At 50.2% G+C, this 23,969-nt stretch overlaps 1 protein-coding gene across 1 annotated transcript in view; it reads left to right on the top strand.

Moving 5' to 3' along the window:
- Positions 1 to 22,596, top strand: part of NRDE2 (NRDE-2, necessary for RNA interference, domain containing) — a 39,962-nt gene extending 17,366 nt beyond the window's left edge. The window contains exons 4-7 of the mRNA XM_089661660.1: positions 457 to 1,337; positions 7,808 to 7,946; positions 19,248 to 19,319; positions 22,334 to 22,596. Coding sequence (XP_089517786.1) covers positions 457 to 1,337; positions 7,808 to 7,946; positions 19,248 to 19,319; positions 22,334 to 22,459 — 1,218 coding nt within the window. The 3' untranslated portion in view covers positions 22,460 to 22,596. The remainder of the gene's footprint in view (positions 1 to 456; positions 1,338 to 7,807; positions 7,947 to 19,247; positions 19,320 to 22,333) is intronic.
- The last annotated feature ends 1,373 nt before the right edge of the window (positions 22,597 to 23,969 follow it).

The following is a 23,969-nucleotide window of genomic DNA, read 5'->3' as shown; positions in this document are numbered from 1 at the left end:
ATATGTGGGTGGTGCCGCGGCGGATCCGCACAAAAATCCATGCAGCCGCACAACCCACACAGAAGAATGCGGACCCGCGGGCGGGTGTTAATAATTCTAATGGCACGCCTCCCACACTGGAAATTGCAACCACACTGGGAATCGAGGTTCCCGTGCAGGCTTCGGTTTCCGGAGAAGTGCAAGGACTTCTTCCCTGCGTGTCCCGGGGCACGGGAGTTCATTCAAATGAATGGGCTCTCGTGTCCGCACAACACACGGCCCGCAGGAACGCACATATGTGAACCAGGGCTAAACAGTCTGTGGTAATGACAGGGTCCCTTTTTAATACAGATTTTTCAGACCCACCATCTGGAACTCTTGGTACATATCCATGTCTAGCTTGCTCTTGTTTTTTTTTCCCTTTTCCATCAGCGAGTATCTGACTTCTGGGTCATGTTATTGTCTTTGCCGTTTCAGGTTGTCCGTTGTATTCAAACGCAGAGGAAAAAGCAGCTTAAATCCCAGGGGAAGAGAAGTAAAAGACTTGCCAAAAGTCTGCTGAAAGAGCCATGGAACCGGAACAGCCTGGCGCTGTGGAAGGAGTACGCCCTCCTGGAGTGGCTGCTGGGGAACACAGAGGAGGCCAGGAAGGTGTTTGATGCTGCGATCGGTCTGGCAGGAGGCAAAGGGTTAAAGGACCAAGAACTCTGCAGCCTCTGTTTGCTGTATGCGGAACTGGAAGGGGGGATTATGGACCCATTGGAGGGGGGTGGCGGGTCTCGAGCGGTCCATGTACTCACCACCCTGGCAGAAAGTTCTCCCTACAAACCCTATAGTGGACCTCCTCAGGCTATTAATATTTTGAAAGCGCGAAAAACCTACGAGCGTGCCGTACAGGACAGCTTGAATTTGCCGCCATCGGCGTCGCTGGTCACCTTACCGGGGTGTTATGCACTTTTCCAGTATCTCACCACGGGCGTGGAGGCTGCTGTTACAGTGTTCAGGGAGGTCGCCGGCTCACTGTCACCCCCTACGGCTGGGTGTGGAGAATCACAGGACTCGTACAGCCCTCTGCAGGCTGTCAGGTTGATGCAAATCAATTTGCTCACACATCATATGAAGGTTAGCGTGTACCCGCGGGGACCTCTCAGGGACGCATTGTCGGAGGCTTTACGTCTGTATCCGAACAACAGCGCCTTGTGGAGATCCTACATCCAGACCGAGAGCAGGTCTCACAATATCAGCAAAGCCAGGAGGTTCATCGATGGGATCAGGAGGACGTCGGATGCCCTGGAGCCATATCTATTTGCCATTTGGGCGGAGGAGGATAGGAAGAAGCTGCTGGATTCTGTTCAAAGGTAACCGGGGCCTTTCATCACCCTAGTCCAGGGGTAGGTAACCTGAGATCCGCAGGACTACAAGTTCCATCATGCCTCTGCAAGTCATAGCTGTAACTGTCCGTTTTGTAATCTTTGCAATGCCTCATGGGAAATGTAGTTCCACGACAGCTAGAGAGCCGCAGGTGGGCCTACCCCTGACCTAGTCTGATGTACTAAATGAATCTGTTGTATTGGAGGCAGGCATGACTTGCTTCAGATTAGAAGATCGCTGCCTTCTCTGTACGGCAATAACAGATACTCCTTATTACTACATTATACCTGCTCCACATACTGCTTACCATTTTTTTTTTTTTTTTTTTTTTTAAAGAGCTGGGAAGGGGTTTAGGGCTCTGACATGTTTTTATTGCCTAGAATTGAAGCACTAACAATCAAAATATTAACTTGATTTTCACTTTAAAGCCCACGTATATATTTACCATTTAGCCACTGTGCTGCCCCAATGTATGACATCATTTGCCTAGGCATGGCACAGTACAGGAGATGACCAGAGACTGCAGACATGGTACAGGAGATGACCAGAGACTGCGGACATAGTACAGGGGATGACCAGAGACTGCGGACATAGTACAGGAGATGACCAGAGACTGCGGACACAGTACAGGAGATGACCAGAGACTGCGGACACAGTACAGGAGATGACCAGAGACTGCGGACACAGTACAGGAGATGACCAGAGACTGCGGACACAGTACAGGAGATGACCAGAGACTGCGGACACAGTACAGGAGATGACCAGAGACTGCGGACACAGTACAGGAGATGACCGGAGACTGCGGACACAGTACAGGAGATGACCAGAGACTGCGGACATAGTACAGGGGATGACCAGAGACTGCGGACATAGTACAGGAGATGACCAGAGACTGCGGACACAGTACAGGAGATGACCAGAGACTGCGGACATAGTACAGGGGATGACCAGAGACTGCGGACACAGTACAGGAGATGACCAGAGACTGCGGACACAGTACAGGAGATGACCAGAGACTGCGGACATAGTACAGGGGATGACCAGAGACTGCGGACACAGTACAGGAGATGACCAGAGACTGCGGACGCAGTACAGGAGATGACCAGAGACTGCGGACGCAGTACAGGAGATGACCAGAGACTGCGGACATGGTACAGGAGAAGGACCAGAGACTGCGGACATGGTACAGGAGAAGGACCAGAGACTGCGGACATAGTACAGGAGATGACCGGAGACTGCGGACACAGCACAGGAGATGACCGGAGACTGCGGACACAGCACAGGAGATGACCAGAGACTGCGGACACAGTACAGGGGATGACCAGAGACTGCAGACATAGTACAGGAGATGACCAGAGACTGCAGACATAGTACAGGAGATGACCAGAGACTGCAGACATAGTACAGGAGATGACCAGAGACTGCAGACATAGTACAGGAGATGACCAGAGACTGCAGACATAGTACAGGAGATGACCAGAGACTGCGGACATAGTACAGATGACCAGAGACTGTAGACAGTACAGGAGATGACCAGAGACTGTGGAACTTTGGGGAGGGAGGGGGAGCAGGTACCTGAATTTAACAGGTACCCGCTCTCACTTCCACGGAGTTGTCCTCCCTTTAGTGTGGTCACCCGGCTGTGACAGCTGGGTGCCCACTGCGCATGCGCGAGAAGCTCTGTGCTTTGTGAATGGCCCGGCGTCTTCTGGGACACATGACAGGTGCCAGAAAACGCTGGGCCATTCACAAAGCACAGAGCTTCTCGAGCATGCGCAGTGGGCACCCAGCTGTCACAGCCGGGTTCCCACACTAAAGATGCCGGCGCGGGGAGACTACAGCGCTGGACAGAGGAATAGGTAAGGTCCTGCTGCAGAGAAGAGCTGAGCGGCCAGCCTGGTATTCTGACACGGTGTTTTATCGTCCTTATTTCTTTCTTCCAGTTTCCATGAATTCGTCTCTTAGACAAGGATACAGTCAGTAAAGATCCTCCTTTGCTTAGAGTAGAACTATGGGAAAAACTTTTTTTTTCATTTTGAATAGAGAAAAGGAGGGCTGTCAGATTTTTTTCTTTTTTTTGTGCACCACCTATGTCCCATTGTAGAATTCTCTTCACTTCCTGTCCCATAGCCAAACAGGAAGTGAGAGTAAATCTCTGTGCGGCGTCCCGGCGTCTGGGCCTAGACACTGAGCGGCTGCACATTTGCGTTCTATTAAAAAAAAACATACAGTCATGGCCGAAATTGTTGGCACCCTTGATATTTCTCCAGGAAATCATGTATTTCTCACGAAACGTATTGCATTAACACATGTTTTGCTATACACATGTTTATTCCCTTTGTGTGTATTGGGACAAAACAAAAAAAGGGAGGAAAGAAAGCAAATTCGACATAATGTCACACAAACCTCCAAAAATGGGCTGGACAAAAGTATTGGCACCCTTTCACAACTGCGGATAAATAAGAATGTTACAAGCATGTGATGCTCCTGTAAACTCACCTGGGGCAAGTAACAGGTGTGGGCAATATAGAAATCACACCTGAAAGCAGATAAAAAGGAGAGACGTTCACTTAACCTTTGCATTGTGTGTCTGTCTGTGCCACACTAAGCATGGACAACAGAAAGAGGAGACGAGAACTGTCTGAGGACCTGAGAACCAAAATTGTGGCAAAATATCAACAATCTCAAGGTTACAAGTCCATCTCCAGAGAACTAGATTTGCCTTTGTCCACAGTGCGCAACATTATCAAGAAGTTTGCAACCCATGGCACTGTAGCTAATCTCCCTGGTCGTGGACGGATGAGGAAAATTGATGAAAGATTGCAACGCAGAATAGTCCGGATGGTGGATAAGCAGCCCCAAACATGTTCCAAAGACATTCAAGCTGTCCTGCAGGCTCAGGGAGCATCAGTGTCAGCGCGAACTATCCGTCGACATTTAAATGAAATGAAACGCTATGGCAGGAGACCCAGGAGGACCCCACTGCTGACACAGAGACATAAAAAAGCAAGACTACAGTTTGCCAAAATGTACTTGAGTAAGCCAAAAGCCTTCTGGGAAAACGTCTTGTGGACAGATGAGACCAAGATAGAGCTTTTCGGTAAAGCACATCATTCTACTGTTTACCGAAAACGGAATGAGGCCTACAAAGAACAAAACACAGTACCTACGGTAAAATATGGTGGAGGTTCAATGATGTTTTGGGGTTGTTTTGCTGCCTCTGGCACTGGGTGCCTTGACTGTGTGCAAGGCATCATGAAATCTGAGGATTACCAAAGGATTTTGGGTCGCACTGTAGGGCCCAGTGTCAGAAAGCTGGGTTTGCGTCCAAGATCCTGGGTCTTCCAGCAGGACAATGACCCCAAACATACGTCAAAAAGCACTCAGAAATGGATGGCAAAGAAGCGCTGGAGAGTTCTGAAGTGGCCAGCAATGAGCCCAGATCTAAATCCCATTGAACACCTGTGGAGAGATCTTAAAATTGCTGTTGGGAAAAGGTGTCCTTCCAATAAGAGAGACCTGGAGCTGTTTGCAAAGGAAGAGTGGTCCAAAATTCCGGGTGAGAGGTGTCAGAAGCTTATTGATGGTTATAGGAAGCGACTGATTTCAGTTATGTTTTCCAAAGGGTGTGCAACCAAATATTAAGTTAAGGGTGCCAATACTTTTGTCCAGCCCATTTTTGGGGTTTTGTGTGACATTATGTCATATTTGCTTTTCTGCCTCTGTTTTATATTTGTTCCAATACATACAAAGGGAATAAACATGTGTATAGCAAAACATGTGTTAATGCAATACCTTTTTTGTGTGAAATACTTGATTTTCAGGAAAAATATCAAGGGTGCCAACAATTTCGGCCATGACTGTATGTGCTGAGAGCGCACGTCCTGCACGCTCCCAGCACACACATTCGGTACTCACGGAAAGGTCCCGATTTCCAATCGGGACCTTTCCTTTTTTTTTTTTTTAATTTAAATATTTATTAATTTTCAAAATATTAGGAAAGTTAAGATCCACAGTATAAATTCTTTACATTTGTATAACAGCAAAAACAAAATTATACACTCATTTCCTATATTTGCCTTATTTCTCCCCCCCCCCCTTAACAAAATCTAAAATCAGGACCTTTCCTGATCATGTGACCGCGAATCACGGCGGTCACATGACCCTAAACCAGTGCCCCGCCTCCCGGCTTCTGGAACCCTTAACGGGCCAGGAGGCGCCGGCACAGAGGGGTTAAGGGAATTTCTAGGGGATCCCCAGGTCACCAGAACTAGTGTCCCCATTGGAAGATTTCCCCTCTATTACTTTTCTGGGGACAACCCAAAATGTGTGATATTTTTTTTTTTTTTTTTTTTACTTGAACAGGACAAATCGAGAAATAAAAACCTAACACGTGTTCTAATACCGCTCCACTCTATCCAAAACTAAAAAAAACGTTTTGCCTTTAGTTATACTTTATATTATTATTATACAGTATTTATATAGCGCCAAAGGGTTTGCTCAGCGCTGTACAATAGCAAGGGGGACAGAACATGAGACAAGACAGTAACAATACAATACATGAGGGGTTCGAGGGCCCTGCTCTTTCCAGCTTACAATCTAGGAGGGAGGGGAAGGTGGTACAGGAGGAAATGGCTGTTGGGGATGGAGTGGTGGGTGGAATGAAGGAGGTTGGTTGTGAGGTCGGGTGTTAGGAGAGGTTGGGGTAGGCTTCCCTGAAGAGGAGGGTTTTCAGGGTGCGCCTGAAGGTGAGGAGGGTAGGTGACATTCTGATGGATTGGGGTAGGGAGTTCCAGAGGATGGGGGAAGTCCTAGAGAAGTCCTGCAATCGGGCGTGGGAGGAGGAGACCAGGGAGCTAGAGAGTAGGAGGTCCTGTGAGGAGCGGAGGGCACGGGTAGGTTGGTATTTGGGTATCAGGTCAGTTATGTAGGTTGGGGCGGCGTTGTGAATGGCTTTGTAGGTCAGAGTTAGCAGCTTGAACTTGATGCGTTGGGCAATCGGGAGCCAGTGAAGGGATTGGCAGAGGGGGGTGGCGGATGTGGAGCGGTTGGTGAGGTGGATGAGTCTGGCCGCTGAGTTCAGGATAGACTGGAGTGGGGATAGCGTTCGTTTGGGTAGGCCGGTGAGGAGGGAGTTGCAGTAGTCCAGGCGTGAGATGATGAGGGAGTGTACGAGTTGTTTGGTGGTGTCCGGGGTGAGGAACGTGCGTATCTTGGAGATGTTGCGGAGGTGGAGCCTACAAGATCTAGATAGCAGTTGGACGTGGGGTAGGAAGGAGAGGTGGGAGTCCAGGGTGACACCCAGGACTTTGGCATGTGGTGTGGGAGAGATGGTGGCGTTGTTAGTGGTGATGGGGGGGCATGGGGTGGGGGGAAGACCACCCCGTGCCTAAGAAAAGTACACATAAACAGCGCTATGTCAAAACACAATATCCAATTAATATAGAAGGATAAACAAGAGAAAAAAAACTTCCACCAAAAAAAATAATAAATAAAAGTATAACGTGAAAAGTTCAATTCATTCCAGTGGTAAGTGTCTCTGTAAGACCAAGCGATCCACCGTCCATGTGATCCTGCAGTCATTAACACCCCATTGGATTCAGTGGAAAATGAGTAGGAATTCAATCAATTTCCTTAACCCCTTGACGCCGAGCGCACGCAAATATGCGACCTCCCGGCGTCTGGGCCTTTATGCCGAATGGCCGCATATTTGCGCGCCATTAGAAAATACACATATGTGCTGAGAGTGCGCGCTCCCAGCGCACATGTCCGTGACTCACAGGTCCCGATCTCCCCTTGCGATCGGGACCTTTTCCGATCATGTGACGGCGAATCACGGCGGTCACATGACCCTAAAACCCCGCCCGCCTCCTGGCTTCTTAAACTCTTAAAGGGCCGGGAGGCGCCAAGAGGTTAACAATGAATGGTTGTGAAATCTCGAACTTGATAATCAGGCAGCAGCCCAAAAGGACCTCCAATCAATAGAGTATTAGAATCTCATACTGCGATCTCCTCCTCATTTCAGATTGGGAAATCTCGATTCCATATGGGCAAAATAAACCCGCCATGTAGCGTGATACCGTGAAAACAATCATTTATTGCCGTAGAAAACCCCACTTAAGAGAAGCACTCGCATTGAGTAACATGATAATGCACATTGTATATATACTTCCAATAAAATGGCCGCCGACCACAGCAGCTAGTGACCGTCTCACCGCACACTGGTAACTGAGATCTTAAACAAGGATCACGTGCTCTCGGTATGCGTGATGACGTCACAGATTTAATTTTTAGTTATACTTCTGCTCAGTTGTCTATAATGTGTTTTGTTATTGACTTTCAGATATTATATATTCAACGGTCTGAAATGTGCCAGTCCCCCCCCCCCTTGATAAATGAAATACATTTTGGGAACACACAGGGCTGTAGGATTTGAGGCTGTCTCTGTGTTTTGCAGGGTGGATATGGGAGAGGTGCACACACTACTGCCGGAGACCGGACTGTCCAACCGGATCAAGGCCTTGTTTGAGCACTGTGTGGGCACGGAGCGTGGATCCCGGTGTGTGCTGCTCTGGAGGATGTACCTGCACTTTACCGTGAGTTGTGTCTGGACCCTTTTCCTTCTGGACGTCTCGTACATGTATTATTTAAAGCCGAGATCAGCAACCTTCTCCATATTAAGCCCCGGTTACACCGGTGCGACTTGTGGGATTTGATCGTTTCAGATCGCATGACAAGTCGCACCCTCTTGTCTGCAATGGAAGCGGTCATATCTGTGCGACTCGGACTCCGTTGGAGTCACACCCATTTTAAAGTACTTGCGCTACTTTTTGCAGGTTCAAGTGCGACGTCCATGAAGTCACACAGATGTCTTCCAAGTCGCACCTGAAGTTGGACTGATATCTGACTTTGAAATTGTGCAACTTCCCTTCAATTCACACAAATTTCAAAGTCGGATTCGGTGTGAGCAAAGACTAAGTGTCCATTTACAAGCGTTAGAAAACTGGCGTGCCGGAAAGGTGTGCCGTAGACCTCACATCACCCCAGTTCCTGCACCTTTAGACCTCACACCACCCCAGTTCCTGCACCTTTAGACCTCACACCACCCCAGTTCCTGCACCTTTAGATCTCAAATCTCCTCAATTCCTGCACCTTTAGACCTCAAATCTCCCCAGTTCCTGCACCTTTAGATCTCACATCACCCCAGTTCCTGCACCTTTAGATCTCACATCACCCCAGTTCCTGCATTTTTAGACCTCGCATCACCCCAGTTCCTGCACCTTTAGACCTCAAATCTCCCCAGTTCCTGCATTTTTAGACCTCACATCACCCCAGTTCCTGCACCTTTAGACCTCACATCACCCCAGTTCCTGCACCTTTAGACCTCACACCACCCCAGTTCCTGCACCTTTAGACCTCACATAACCCCAGTTCCTCCACCTTTAGACCTCAAATCTCCCCAGTTCCTGCACCTTTAGACTTCAAATCTCCCCAATTCCTGCACCTTTAGACCTCAAATCTCCCCAATTCCTGCATTTTTAGACCTCACATCACCCCAGTTCCTGCACCTTTAGACCTCAAATCTCCCCAATTCCTGCACCTTTAGACCTCACATCACCCCAGTTCCTGCACCTTTAGACCTCACATCACCCCAGTTCCTGCACCTTTAGACCTCACATCACCCCAGTTCCTGCACCTTTAGACCTCACATCACCCCAGTTCCTGCACCTTTAGACCTCAAATCTCCCCAGTTCCTGCACCTTTAGACTTCAAATCTCCCCAATTCCTGCACCTTTAGACCTCAAATCTCCCCAATTCCTGCTTTTTTAGACCTCGCATCACCCCAGTTCCTGCACCTTTAGACCTCACATCACCCCAGTTCCTGCACCTTTAGACCTCACATCACCCCAGTTCCTGCACCTTTAGACCTCAAATCTCCCCAGTTCCTGCACCTTTAGACTTCAAATCTCCCCAATTCCTGCATTTTTAGACCTCACATCACCCCAGTTCCTGCACCTTTAGACCTCACATTACCCCAATTCATGCACCTTTAGACCTCACATCACCCCAATTCATGCACCTTTAGACCTCACACCACCCCAGTTCCTGCACCTTTAGACCTCACATCACCCCAGTTCCTGCACCTTTAGACCTCACATCACCCCAGTTCCTGCACCTTTAGACCTCAAATCTCCCCATTTCCTGCACCTTTAGATCTCAAATCTCCCCAGTTCCTGCACCTTTAGACCACAAATCTCCCCAGTTCCTGCACCTTTAGACCTCAAATCTCCCCAATTCCTGCACCTTTAGACCTCAAATCTCCCCAATTCCTGCACCTTTAGACCTCAAATCTCCCCAATTCCTGCACCTTTATACCTCACATCACCCCAGTTCCTGCATTTTTAGACCTCACATCTCCCCATTTCCTGCACCTTTAGATCTCAAATCTCCCCAGTTCCTGCACCTTTAGACCACAAATCTCCCCAGTTCCTGCACCTTTAGACCACAAATCTCCCCAGTTCCTGCACCTTTAGACCTCAAATCTTCCCAATTCCTGCACCTTTAGACCTCAAATCTCCCCAATTCCTGCACCTTTAGACCTCAAATCTCCCAAATTCCTGCACCTTTATACCTCACATCACCCCAGTTCCTGCATTTTTAGACCTCACATCACCCCAGTTACTGCACCTTTAGACCTCAAATCTCCCCAGTTCCTGCATTTTTAGACCTCACATCACCCCAGTTCCTGCACCTTTAGACTTCAAATCTCCCCAATTCCTGCACCTTTAGACCTCACATCACCCCAGTTCCTGCACCTTTAGACCTCACATCACCCCAGTTCCTGCACCTTTAGACCCCCGGTTCCTGCACCTTTAGACTTCAAATCTCCCCAATTCCTGCACCTTTAGACCTCATATCTCCCCAATTCCTGCATTTTTAGACCTCACATCACCCCAGTTCCTGCATTTTTAGACCTCACATCACCCCAGTTCCTGCATTTTTAGACCTCACATCACCCCAGTTCCTGCACCTTTAGACCTCACATCACCCCAGTTCCTGCACCTTTAGACCTCACATCACCCCAGTTCCTGCACCTTTAGACCCCCGGTTCCTGCACCTTTAGACTTCAAATCTCCCCAATTCCTGCACCTTTAGACCTCATATCTCCCCAATTCCTGCATTTTTAGACCTCACATCACCCCAGTTCCTGCATTTTTAGACCTCACATCACCCCAGTTCCTGCATTTTTAGACCTCACATCACCCCAGTTCCTGCACCTTTAGACCTCAAATCTCCCCAGTTCCTGCACCTTTAGACCTTAAATATCCCCAGTTCTGGCACCATCAGCTCTGCAGGGGTTTAACCTTCCTACCTACAGCACCTGGCTGATCCTCTAGCACACAGGTAGGCCCGTGGGCCGAATCCGGCCCTCCAGGCCATTTCTCCTGCAGGTACCCCTTTGTTTCTGCCCCCACCTTGTCTCAGCAGTCGGCAGCAGAGAGGAGAGTAGAACTCCTCTGCCAAATCCTGCACCTCTCAGCTCAGCCGCAGCACCCACTCATCTCTGCCTCCCCCTGGTCTCAGCATTCAGCAGACTCTGGCAACTGATTCCAATCCTCCTCTGGTCCTCCTCCAGACCCTGCACTTTCTGCTTTTTCCAGCTCTGCCCCCAAAGGGGGTGCACGGTGATGTTAGGGAGGGTGCGGGATTCTTGACATCTGATGTAATGGGGGTGGGGTGCTCTGGATGTCTAGTCTTACAGATACATCCGGCCCTCTGAGGGAAACCATAATGTTGATACGGCCCGCAATTGACACCCCTGGTCTAGCAGGAGGAAAGGAGTAGGTGGTTGAGTTTCTTCATGGAATGATATCCACAGGAGTGCATATACAGGTACTCGGAAACAGGGCGAGCACCTGTGGCATCAGACAGGCCTCAAAACTTCATGGAGGTGGGTGGGTTGCAGTGCAGAGCCGCAGGCCAAGCTTTCTGATTGACAGCCTAGTGAGCTGTCCTCTACAGCTTGTGTTCTGTAGAGAGTAGGGGCCCATTGGAGGATCCTTCAGTGGGTCGGTCTGAGCCTGTGCGCATGGCATGTGATTATCTTCTGGGCGCCACTGAAAGTGCCATTGTGTGCCGCCATGACACCCATTCCTTAGTGTCAGGGCAGGAGCTGAGGAACGGACAGGCAGGCCTAACAATGTAACGCACTGGCTGACGACAACCACCACCCACAGACCGAAGTCCCTCAGGGCGCGGAGTCTAAGTCCCAGGCTGCCCTTCACCAGGGACCCTGATGGTGGGGATGGACTTGACGCAGCCAGGAACCAGGTCGCGGCCCCCGAGACACCTCAGCTGCGGTAATGGCCGCCACCAATGGCGTGTAGCTGGTGGAAGAGACAAAAGAGTAGTCAGACAAGCCGGGTCAACAACAACAGGACAAAACAGTACAGGACAGCAGACGAGAATCACAGGTCACGAGCCGGGTTCAGCAACAGAGGGTCAGATCAAAGGAGAATACAAAGAATAGTCAAGTCACAAGCCGAATCAGATACCAGGAGAGTCACGAGAGTCAGAACAGGGTAATAGCAACACAAAGACACAAGACACAAGTGCAAAGAGCATGTGCGGGCCACAGGCTTATATGTCATCAGCCACACCCCTCTGGGGGATGGACCACAGAGACCTGAAGGCATAAAAGGATTCCCACCATGCACAGCAGAATCCAAGATGGACGCCAGCACATGGCGTAACGTAACCTCAGGGAAAAGGTAGGACCTTGACAGTACCTCCTCCTCAAGGGCCCCTCCCCCTCCGCGGCTCAACAAAAGGTTTCTGAGGAAAGCGGGTATGAAAAGCGCGGAGGAGGGCAGGAGCATGGACATCCGCGGAAGGAACCCAGGAACGCTCCTCGGGACCATAACCACGCCAATGAACCAGGAACTGTAATCGACCGCGCACCAATCGAGAGTCCAGGATCCGGCTCACCTCATACTCCTCATGACCGTCAACCCGGACAGGACGGGGCCGAGGAAGAGAGGTAGTGAAGCGATTGCAGATCAGAGGTTTCAACAGGGAAACATGAGATATTGGAGATCCGCATCCCAGATGGAAGGGCAAGGGCATAGGCCACCGGATTCACTTTGCGGAGAATGCGGAAAGGACCGACAAAACGGGGAGCTAGTTTGGGTGTGGGCACCCGAAGATTGAGGTTGCGAGTAGACAACCACACCCGATCGCCGACCTGGTATGAAGGAGCGGGCAACTGTCTGCGATCAGCCTGGAACTTCTGGCGCTGAGCTGAGTCCCTCAAGGCCCTCTGGATCTGCCCCCATGAAGAACGCAGGGCAGCAAGATGGTTTTCCACAGCCGGAATGTCCTGTGGTGAGAACCTCTCAGGTAATACCGCGGGTTGGAACCCATAGTTGGCCATGAAGGGAGACATCCCGGAGGAGGAGTTGACTGCCGAGTTCCTGGCAAACTCTGCCCAAGGCAGGAGATCGGCCCAATCGTCCTGATGGTCTGAAATATAACAGCGAAGGAATTGTTCTAAGGCCTGATTGGAACGCTCCGCAGCCCCATTGGACTGCGGGTGGTAGGCTGAAGAAAAGGAGAGACAAATACCCAACTGGGAGCAGAAGGCGTGCCAGAATCTGGACACGAACTGACTCCCGCGGTCCGAGACAATCACCTTAGGTAACCCATGCAGGCGAAAAATTTCCCTGGAAAAGACCGTGGCCAGTTCTTGCACTGTTGGTAATTTCCTGAGTGGAATGCAATGGCACATCTTGGAAAACCGATCGACGATCATGAGGATGACCGTATGACCCCGAGACACCGGGAGGTCTACAATAAAGTCCATCCCTAGATGTGACCAAGGACGAGCCCCATTGGGAATGGGTTGCAGAAGACCCAAAGGGAGATGCCGTGGAGACTTATTCTGGGCACAGTTCGAACATGCCGCTACATAAGAGGCAATGTCGGCACGGAGGGTTGGCCACCAGAATAAGCGAGAGACGACCCAACACAGCTGGTTCATCCCCGGATGCCCGGCAGTTTTGGCGTTATGGTAGGTACGCAGCAGGCGGGTGCGCAATCCCTCGGGTACGAAACATCTACCCTCCGGCTTCCGGGGAGGAGCATCAGTTTGAGCCGCCAAAATCTGCTCCCCAAGAGGAGAGGTCAGACTGGTGCGAATGGCAGCCAGGATCTGATCTGGAGGTATAAGTGAGATTGGCTCAGAGTCTTCCCTGGACAACTCAGAGTATTGCCGTGATAACGCATCAGCCCTGACATTCTTGGAACCAGGCAAATATGAAACCACATAGTTGAAGCGTGACAAGAACAGAGCCCATCTGGCCTGGCGGGGTGTCAATCTCTTGGCCTCCGAAAGATAAGTCAGGTTCTTGTGATCGGTAAGAATGAGGACCGGAACCGCGGAACCCTCGAGCAGGTGCCTCCATTCCTTGAGAGCCAGAATGATGACCAACAACTCCCGATCTCCAATCTGGTAGTTGCACTCTGCAGAGGAAAGCTTCCTGGAGTAGAACCCACAGGGAAGTAAGGGTCCATCGGGCGACCGACGCTGAGACAGGAGAGCCCCTACTCCCGTCTCGGAAGCATCAACCTCGAGGACGAAGGGCGACCCAGGATTGGGATGCGAAAGAATCTGAGCCGAAGCAAAGGCGGCTTTCAGAGCCTCGAAAGCTATGATGGCCTCGGATGGCCACTCGTGAGGGTTACTCCCCTTCTTGGTTAGGTCAGAGAGAGGCTTTGCCAATGTGGAGAAGTTCCTGATGAACTTCCGATAGTAGTTGGCAAAACCCAGAAAGCGCTGAATGGGCCGAAGACCATTGGGACGAGGCCACTGCAGAACCGCCGCAACCTTCTGAGGGTCCATGGAAAATCCCTCCGCGGAAATTATGTAGCCCAAAAAGGCAACTTGGGATCGATGGAACTCGCACTTCTCGAGTTTACAAAAGAGTCCGTTCTCACGCAATCGTTTCAGCACCTGCTTGACATCCTGGACATGGGACTCCATGGAGGTAGTAAACCAAGATGTCATCCAGGTAAACCACTACGCACTGCTGCAACAAATCACGAAGGACATCGTTTATGAATTCCTGAAAAAACGCGGGCGCGTTACACAATCCGAAGGGCATCACCAGGTATTCGTAGTGACCGGTTCTGGTGTTAAACGCGGTCTTCCACTCATCCCCCTGTCTGATCCGTACGAGGTTGTACGCCGCCCTAAGGTCGAGTTTGGTAAAGAATGTTGCTCCCTTAAGGCAGTCGAACAACTCAGAAATCAAAGGAATTGGATATGCATTTTTAATGGTAATCCGACTGAGACCCCTTATAATCGATGCAGGGCCTCAATTCCCCACCTTTCTTCTTTACGAAAAAAAAACCCGCTCCAGCTGGGGAAGTAGACTTACGAATGTGCCCCCGGGAAAGCGCATCCACAACGTACTCCTCCATGGCCTTATTCTCCGCAACCGAGAGAGGGTACACCCTGCCAGGAGGAGCGGCCCCGGGTTGCAAGGATATGGCGCAGTCGTAAGGACGATGCGGCGGTAAGGTACCAGCGCGTACCTTATCAAACACGTCCCGGTACTCCCCATAGTCGGTGGGCAACGCAGAGTCCGAGGAGGCACACAATACCTTAACCGGCCCCCGGATGCACTCGGCCCCACACTGTGGAGACCATGAGAGAATCTTGGCTGTTTGCCAATTGAAGGTTGGATTGTGCCTCTGGAGCCAGGGATACCCCAAAACCACCGAATAGTGTGGGGAAGAAATCACCTGAAAACAGGCCAACTCCCTGTGAACAGCCCCAATGGCTACCTCTATTGGCAGAGTCTCGTGGGTAACCTGCGGCGGTTGCAGGGGCCTGCCATCTATTGCTTCGAGAACCAATGGGGTAGCACGAGCCTGCAGGGGAATGGAGTGCTGTGCAGCAAACGAGCTGTCCAAGAACAACCCACCGGCCCCAGAGTCTACCAACGCCTGGGCCGTCACCGAGCCCTCTGTCCAAGAAAGGACCACGGTGATCAGTGGCTTATCCTTGCGGAATGCCGGGGACGAGGAAACTCCACCCAAGATCTGTCCCCGACATGATCTCAGGTGCGAGCGTTTCCCGGACGGACCGGACAAGACTGCCGAAAGTGCCCACCGAGGCCACAGTACAGGCAGCGACCCTCCCGACGCCGAGCGGCCCGCTCTCCCTCGGAAAGGCGAGCAAACCCCAGCTGCATGGGTTCCCCACCAGACAAGCTATCCCCAGGAGGCGTGGGAGGAGAGGGAGGAACGGGTGGGACAGAAAACGCAGGTGTCAGTCGATTGGAAGGCCTCCGCAGGCGTTCCTTGAGTGAAGGCCTCTCCCTGAGCCTGGTGTCAGTCAGGATCAGGAAAGAGATGAGCTCCTCCAACACCACAGGCAGTTCCTTAGCTGCAATCTCGTCCTTCAATGTGTCAGAAAGACCATGGGAAAACGCAGCCACCAGAGCCTCATTGTTCCAACCGACCTCTGCCGCCAGGGTACGAAACTCTATAGCGTACTCGGCCACGGTCCGTGAACCCTGATGCATGGTCATGAGCAGCTTGGCCGCCGAGGCGGAACGAGCCGGTACGTCGAATACCCTACGGAAGGCATCGACAAAACCAGAAAAATCTTGAATCACCGGGTCGTTCCTCTCCCATAAGGGATTTGCCCAGGCCAAGGCCTTGTCTGAGAGTAGTGAAATTAGGAACCCCACCTTTGACCTCTCAGACGGAAAGGCGTGGGGTATTAATTCAAAATAAATACCCACCTGGTTGAGGAACCCACGACACTGACTCGGCTCACCCCCAAAGCGCTGTGGAAGAGGGGCAGAACCAGTCATACCTCTGGGCGCCGCTGATGCAGCCGTCGAGGTGGTGGACGCAATAGGCGGAGAAGCAGCGGGAGAGACCACCGGAGTGACTACCGGCCTAATAGCACCAGGAGCAAGGTGTGCAGTGCGTGCAAGCAGAGTTTGCAACGCCTGAGCGAAGTGATCCAACAGGTGATCCTGTTGATTGAGTCTGGCGACTAGCATTGGGAGCGAAGGCGTGCCTGCACCGTCAGGGTTCATGGCACTTGTGTAATGTCAGGGCAGGAGCTGAGGAACGGACAGGCAGGCTAACAATGTAACGCACTGGCTGACGACAACCACCACCCACAGACCTAAGTCCCTCAGGGCGCGGAGTCTAAGTCCCAGGCTGCCCTTCACCAGGGCGCCTGATGGTGGGGATGGACTTGACGCAGCCAGGGAACCAGGTCGCGGCCCCCGAGACACCTCAGCTGCGGTAATGGCCGCCACCAATGGCGTGTAGCTGGTGGAAGAGACAAAAGAGTAGTCAGACAAGCCGGGTCAACAACAACAGGACAAAACAGTACAGGACAGCAGACGAGAATCACAGGTCACGAGCCGGGTTCAGCAACAGAGGGTCAGATCAAAGGAGAATACAAAGAATAGTCGAGTCACAAGCCGAGTCAGATACCAGAAGAGTCACGAGAGTCAGAACAGAGTAATAGCAACACAAAGACACAAGTGCAAAGAGCATGTGCGGGCCACAGGCTTTATGTCATCAGCCACACCCCTCTGGGGGATGGACCACAGAGACCTGAAGACATAAAAGGATTCCCACCATGCACAGCAGAATCCAAGATGGACGCCAGCACATGGAGTAACATAACCTCAGGGAAAAGGTAGGACCTTGACACTTAGGTTGTCTATCCCTGATATAAAGGGTATAGACAGAAAAGTCTGTGCATTGAAGGCAGATGTTGGGCAGCGGATATATGACCCTTGCTAATCCAGCTAATCTGAAAGCTGAACTCTAGCCAGATATAAAGGCCAGACTAAAGGCCAAACTTTTTATTTATTTTTTTCCTTCATTTTGGAGAGTTCACTTTCAATGATAATGGTAAATGGGACAAATTGGGTGAATTTCCCTCACAGGGGCACAGACAGCAATAAAAACTGACAGGTGTTCTAATCCCTCTCCACTCTCTGAAACTTAAAGTAGAACTATAAGAAAAACTTCTTTTTTTTTTTTGGATATCTTTTTTTATCATAACCCCCCCAAATCCTCCCCCCTACCAAAAATCCTGCTTTTCCATCCCAAAGAAAATCTCCCTCAAATCACCACTCTTAGCTCACCTCCTCAAATTTCCCTTCCTAGAACAATTCTTACTCCCTGCTGCCCCCTAAATTCCCCCTCCCAACACAAATCCCTTCCCCCCAATCTCACATGATGCCACAGTGCCCAGGGCGACCGCCCTTCTGCCCACCCCTTGTCCCAGCCCTGGTGATGGGTGGAAAAGGGGGTGGGGGGTGGGAATCCCTATAAAAATTAGTCGGTAATAAAAATCAGCATAAGTCTACCGTGAAATCCTAAAAATTAGGCAAGTCTTAGGCAAGTCTTTGACCAATGAAAATGAAGAAAGGTAATCGGTGCAAATATTCGCACCAAGTTCTGGAATAGTCTGGTAGTGGGTGACAATGGTAAGCGTGACTTTAATGGGGGGGTCCGTGTGGCACGAAGGTCAAGTTCCCAGAAGTACTGTAGCAGACTCTGTGTTAATGAGAGAAGGAGAAGAAGCGCCTCTAAGTGCAGCATAACACTTTAATGAAGATCAAAAGTAGGAACACTCCCATGTATGAGGTTAAAATTAGGCATGTAATAAAGTGGTGTAGTGTATCATTGGACAGGAGTGGGCTGTCATCGGTATCACTGAGCTGTCATAGGTATCACCGAGCCTGCGTCCCGCTGGAGCAGCGTGGTGGCTGGATGGAGACAGCTGTGGAGCCGGCCGGTGTGCACATACTCCTCAAAGCCGGGTGGAACGCGGCGTGATGACGTTAGTCGACCAAGGTGCACTGCGACGCGTTTCAGAGCATGCGCTGGCCTGGAAAGGCAGATTTGCGCTCCTTTATCAAGCAGGGGAAGATGGGAGTCCGATACTTGTGTGTGTGTGTATATATATATATGGTGATAACCCTCATTGAGGCTGATTGGCAATTAATTATCCAATTGATTAAGCAACAATATGATTATACCATTGTTGAAAGGTGAAAGGTGTGAAAGTATGTGGGCTGCTGGTTGGAAACTCAGAAATGCTAAAACCAGTAATGAAAAATATCAAAAATAAAATGTAAAAATACTTTTTATCTTCATTAAAGTGTTATGCTGCACTTAGAGGCGCTTCTTCTCCTTCTCTCAAGTCCTTGACCAATATCCAGGTCAGTCATAACCCTTTGAACTCCTCATAGGCACCTTTTATTTTCAGCTATTAGTTCCTCCATATGCATAATGTTATTAAGGGTCTCTAGCCATTCAAGGACTGAAGGTGTACTAGAAGACTTCCAATGTTTAGGTATCAGTTGTCTAATCTCAAAGAAACAGAGGAGAGATTTTTTAGATTGCGATAGGGATTTGGGGTAAAAGAGTCAAAAGCGCCATTTCTGGGAAGTTGGGGATCGATTTCTTGAGTTACTAAATTGTAAAGGCACATTACAGAGTCCCATAGATTATGAATGGAGGGACAAGCCCACCATATATGAAGAAGGGTGCCCGTGGGAGTATGACACCGCCAGCAAATATCTGACTGGGGTGGGGAAATATGGTGGATACTAACTGGGGTCCGATACCATCTTGAAAGCCGTTTAAAATGATGCTCTTGGGCGGCACTCCAATTAAAATTTGAGTATTGGCAAAGATTTGTCCCCTTTCTTCAGAAATTGAGTGGCCACGTTCAAGCACCCAGTTATCCATATAAGAAGGTAAAACGGTAGAATCAGAATTAGACATTAAAACATAAATCTTAGATATGGTATGATTTTTAGACTGTTGTCTTGTTGTGTTTGTAGGTTTCTCAAGGACATGGTGACAGGGCTCGAGGTCTCTTCTACAAAGCAATACAAAGCTGCCCATGGGCTAAGGTAAGACACTAGGGAAGACCCTCCACCTCCCCTTTCTTCACCCAGCGAACCGAACACATCAGTGGTGCTGCTAACACAGACCAGTGGAAGTGCCGTTTGATACGCTCTGGCGACATCCTGTCCAGTGATCTCAGAAACTTGACAACGGTCCCTTTTTGCTGAGCAAATGAAAAAGATACCTGTGTTGCTCAAAAACCTAAAGTTTCGGGTCACCCTCCAAAAGAATCGGGTGCAAGATGGGTAACCGCCATATTCCCATCGCACAAGTTCCTGGAAAAGGCTCTAGGATACGGGGTGCTGCAGCATCCACCAGCTGGAGGTTGGATCATACATGAGTAGATATTTGCCAGCACACCACAGATCTTCAAGCTGAGCCCAAGGAGCTTTATTGAAGTATGATCACTTCATGAACAAGACCATGAAATGTTTTGGAATCACGCAGGACCCCTTCATCAGGCATGTGATGATCACATGCCTGACGAAGGGGTCCTGTGTGACTGAAACGTTGCACTCTCGTGTGGTGTGATCAGACTTCAATAAAGCCGTTTGGATTTAACGTGAAGATCCATGGTGTGCTGGCAAATATCTGCACTGAGACACCAGATGGGGGCTCATCCTATACCCCAGACAATCACAAGAAAATAGTGCTTCATTAACTGCCTCCCTGGCCACAGCAGCCAGGGATGATGTGAATGATTGATTGATTGATTTTGGTAACAGCAATTTGATACAACTCTGAAAGTTGTTGGTGACATGTCAGGACTGGGATCTGCACCCACAACCTTTACTGCATCCAGCAGTAGCTCTTCTTGCTGAGCCACTTGAAATGTTGGTAGATTCATGTCAGTCCCTAGTCTCTAAGGTCCTTGCCTCACATGAATACATTCCAGGGCCAATTTCTAAATGAGCCATTTAATCTACGAGCATGTCTTTAGAAAGTGGGAGGAAACCGGAATACCTGGAGGAAACCCACATAAGCACAGGAAGAACATGCAAAGACCATGCAGGTGGTGTGGATGGATTTGACCTGATGACACTAGTGCTGTAAGGCAGGAGTACTAATCACTATCCAAATTTTTACTTATTACACGGGGACAGCATGCAAGCCCAGGACTCCCAAGGCTGATGCCACACATGATCAGGCGGAAAGGGGGCATGGCAATGTGTTTCAGGGCAGCTCCACCCCTTTCTCAAGCCTGCCCAGTGCTCACACAATTAAAGAAAGGACGACGTCATCCCTGGGAGTCTTAGGCTTGTATGTTGTCCCGCTGTGCGCCACCGCTGTCATACACTGACTTGCATTGGTAAACAGGGCTTTTTTTTTTCATAAAATAAGTGCAAGAACTCAAGCACAACCCCCCCCCCCCACACACACACTCTTTAACCACATCAAAATCGTCAGAGTTTGGGGTTGCACTATGTACAGAGTGCAAGTTTCTGGGGCTCACTACGTACAGAGTTCAGGGGCACCCAACATAGAGAGTCAGAGTCCCCCCCCCCGCACAGCGAGCCAGCCCGCTCGCCACGCCAGACAAGACCCGCGCGCCCACCGCCAGAAGACCAGCCCACCCGCCCGGCACAAGACCAGCACGAGCGCAACGCCGCCCCGCCTCAGCGCAGCACAAGCCCGCCCGACAGCACCCGACACGCCAGCCACGCCAAGCACGCCCGCCCACGCAGCCACGCCGCGCGCCCTCACGGCCGAGCCCCCCTCCCCCCTCCCTCCCTCCCTCCCTCTCCCCCTCCCTCCCTCCCTCTCCCCCTCCCTCCTCCCTCTCCCCCTCCCTCCCTCCCTCTCCCCCTCCCCCCTCCCTCTCCCTCCCTCCTCCCTCCCCCCTCACCTCCCCTCCCTCCCTCCCTCCCTCTCCCCGCCTCCCTCCCTCTCCCCCTCCCTCCCTCCCTCTCCCCCTCCCTCCCTCTCCCCCTCCCTCCCTCCCTCTCCCCCTCCCTCCCTCCCTCTCCCCCTCCCTCCCTCCCTCTCCCCCTCCCTCCCTCTCCCCCTCCCCCTCTCTCCCTCCCCCTCCCTCCTCTCTCCCCCTCCCTCCCTCCTCTCTCCCCCTCCCCCTTTCTCCCCCCCCCCTTTCTCTCCCCCCCTTTCCCCCCCCTTTCTCTCTCTCCCCCCCTTTCTCTCTCTCTCCCCTTTCTCTCTCTCTCTCTCTCTCTCTCTCTCCCCCCCCCTTTCTCTCTCTCTCTCTCCCCCCCTTTCTCTCTCTCTCTCCCCCCTTCTCTCTCTCTCTCTCCCCCCTTTCTCTCTCTCTCTCCCCCCTTTCTCTCTCTCTCTCCCCCCTTTCTCTCTCTCTCTCCCCCTTTCTCTCTCTCTCTCCCCCCTTTCTCTCTCTCCCCCCCCCCTTTCTCTCTCTCTCTCTCCCCCCCCCTTTCTCTCTCTCTCTCTCCCCCCCCCTTTCTCTCTCTCTCTCTCTCTCCCCCCTTTCTCTCTCTCTCTCCCTCCCCCCTTTCTCTCTCTCTCTCCCCCCTTTCTCAGAGGTGCTGTAGTCACTGTCAGTGTGAACTTTCTTGGATTAACCCCGTCCATCTCCTTTGCTTTTATGGACTTTGCCATCCCATTACAAGGACTTGCATTTCTTTTTTGGGTCATTTGGCTTATATGTTGGCACTTCTGCATTGCAGTATTATAAATACTAATACTGGCCATATACTCCGGTCCAACAGATTCCTCCTTCCATGCTACAGCGGGAATGGATGAATCTCTCGCTGTGCCTGTTGTTTTCTGAAGAGGCCAGCTGTCTGAAAATTTTCATCGGAACAGTAGCTTCTCTGACTCCTTCAATTTTCAACAATGTTGGGTGATAGGAGGGCCAACGTTGCCATCCATGTAGTGAACTCCATCCAGTTCATCGGGAACCAGACAAAAGTTGCATCATGTATGGTGAGCTTTGGACACTGTGCTGCCCAGAAGCAATTAAAGCAAGTTTTTTTTAACCCTTTCCTTGATACTTGTCTTTTCCGATGTTTATACCCCCCTTTTTTTTTTCTTCTTCTTTTCCCCCCTGCAGGTGCTGTACATGGATGCCGTGGAGTATTTCCCTGAACAGTTGCAGGAGATTGTTGATCTGATGACAGAAAAAGAGCTCAGAATTCGCCTTCCTCTGGAAGAGCTGGACTTATTATTGGAAGATTAAATATTACTGAGTTGCAGCAAAAATCTCTTTACAATATCTCTGTATAGAACAAAATGTCCTATTTCTGTAAAAAAAAAAAAATGCAGTAAAATTTATCTGGGTTGTTGTTCTGATTCAGCAATTTGCTATAAGAAAAATGTTTGTATCTCATTTATTTTCCTTGTAAACTTCGCTTCCCTGATCTGCACGACGATGATACTCTTGGTCAAGCCAAGCATAAAATTCAACGTATTAAAGCTGAGGTTTAATCTCCCCCAATGAGCATACTAATGACATATAAAATAAAACCTTTCTGTTTTGGTTACATAACGTTTATTTTACACCCAGTGATGTTTTCACAGGGCGTCTATGCTTCTATCTGCAATCTAGGCAGATCATGGCTGGTGGGAGGGGCTGGCAGGGTGCTGTACATAGCCTCCTGAAAACATCACAGCACCCTGCCTCAGTACTTCCCTCAAGAGCCCTCAGTCCTGATGCAAGATGTGGGCTGGCTATTGGGAGGGGTTATTCCGATATCAAAATGCCTTTGATAGGTAGATAGAAGTCTGGAGGAGTGGGTGTTCCTAGGTAGGTTATATTTGACGACCACCCTAGGTAACACCCACATGTGAAGCTGAGCCTTCATGACTGAAAGAACTGAAAGCCAAGAAATGAAAGGGAGAGGCCATGAACAGTCAGGCTATGGAAGAAAGAGCTAAATGATGCTGAATGTCCTTCAGCCAGGAAATCAAATGTACTCTGATCTACAGGTGAAACTCGGAAAAATGAGAATATGGTGCAAAAGTTCATTTATTTCAGTGCAGCAACTTAAAAGGTGAAACTAATATATGAGACTCATTCCATGCAAAGCAAGATAGTTCAAGCCGTGATTTGTCATCATTGTGATGATTATGGCTTACAGCTCATGAAAACCCCAAATCCACAATCTCAGAAAATGAGAATATTCCATGCAATCAATAAAACACGGATTGTACATAGAACAATATCGCACCTCTGAAAAGTAGAAGCTGCATATGTACTCAGTACTTGGTTTGGGCTCCTTTTGCAGCAATTACTACCTCAATGTGGCGTGGCATGGAAGCTATCAGCCTGTGGCACTGCTGAGGTGTTATGGAAGACCAGGATGCTTCAATAGCGGCCTTCAGCTCTTCTGCATTGTGCGGTCTCATGTCTCTCATCTTTCTCTTGGCAATGCCCCATAGATTCTCTATGGGGTTCAGGTCAGGCGAGTTTGCTGGCCAATCAAGCACAGTAATCCCACGGTCATTGAACCAGGTTTTGGTGCTTTTGGCAGTGTGGGAGGTGCCAAGTCCTGCTGGAAAATGAAGTCAGCATCCCCATAAAGCTGGTCTGTGGAAGGAAGCATGAAGTGCTCCAAAATCTCCTGGTAGACGGCTGCGTTGACCCTGGACTTAATGAAGCACAGTGGACCAACACCAGCAGATGACATGGCTCCCCAAATCAACACAGACTGTGGAAACTTCACACTGGACTTCAAGCATCTTGCAGT

Source organism: Staurois parvus, unplaced genomic scaffold (genome assembly GCF_062004578.1).
Source record: "Staurois parvus isolate SC_StPar_1 unplaced genomic scaffold, SC_StPar_1.0 ptg001362l, whole genome shotgun sequence".
NCBI classification, from domain to species: domain Eukaryota; kingdom Metazoa; phylum Chordata; class Amphibia; order Anura; family Ranidae; genus Staurois; species Staurois parvus.
Note: the sequence above shows the minus strand (reverse complement) of the source record. Positions and strands in the feature narration are given on the sequence as shown.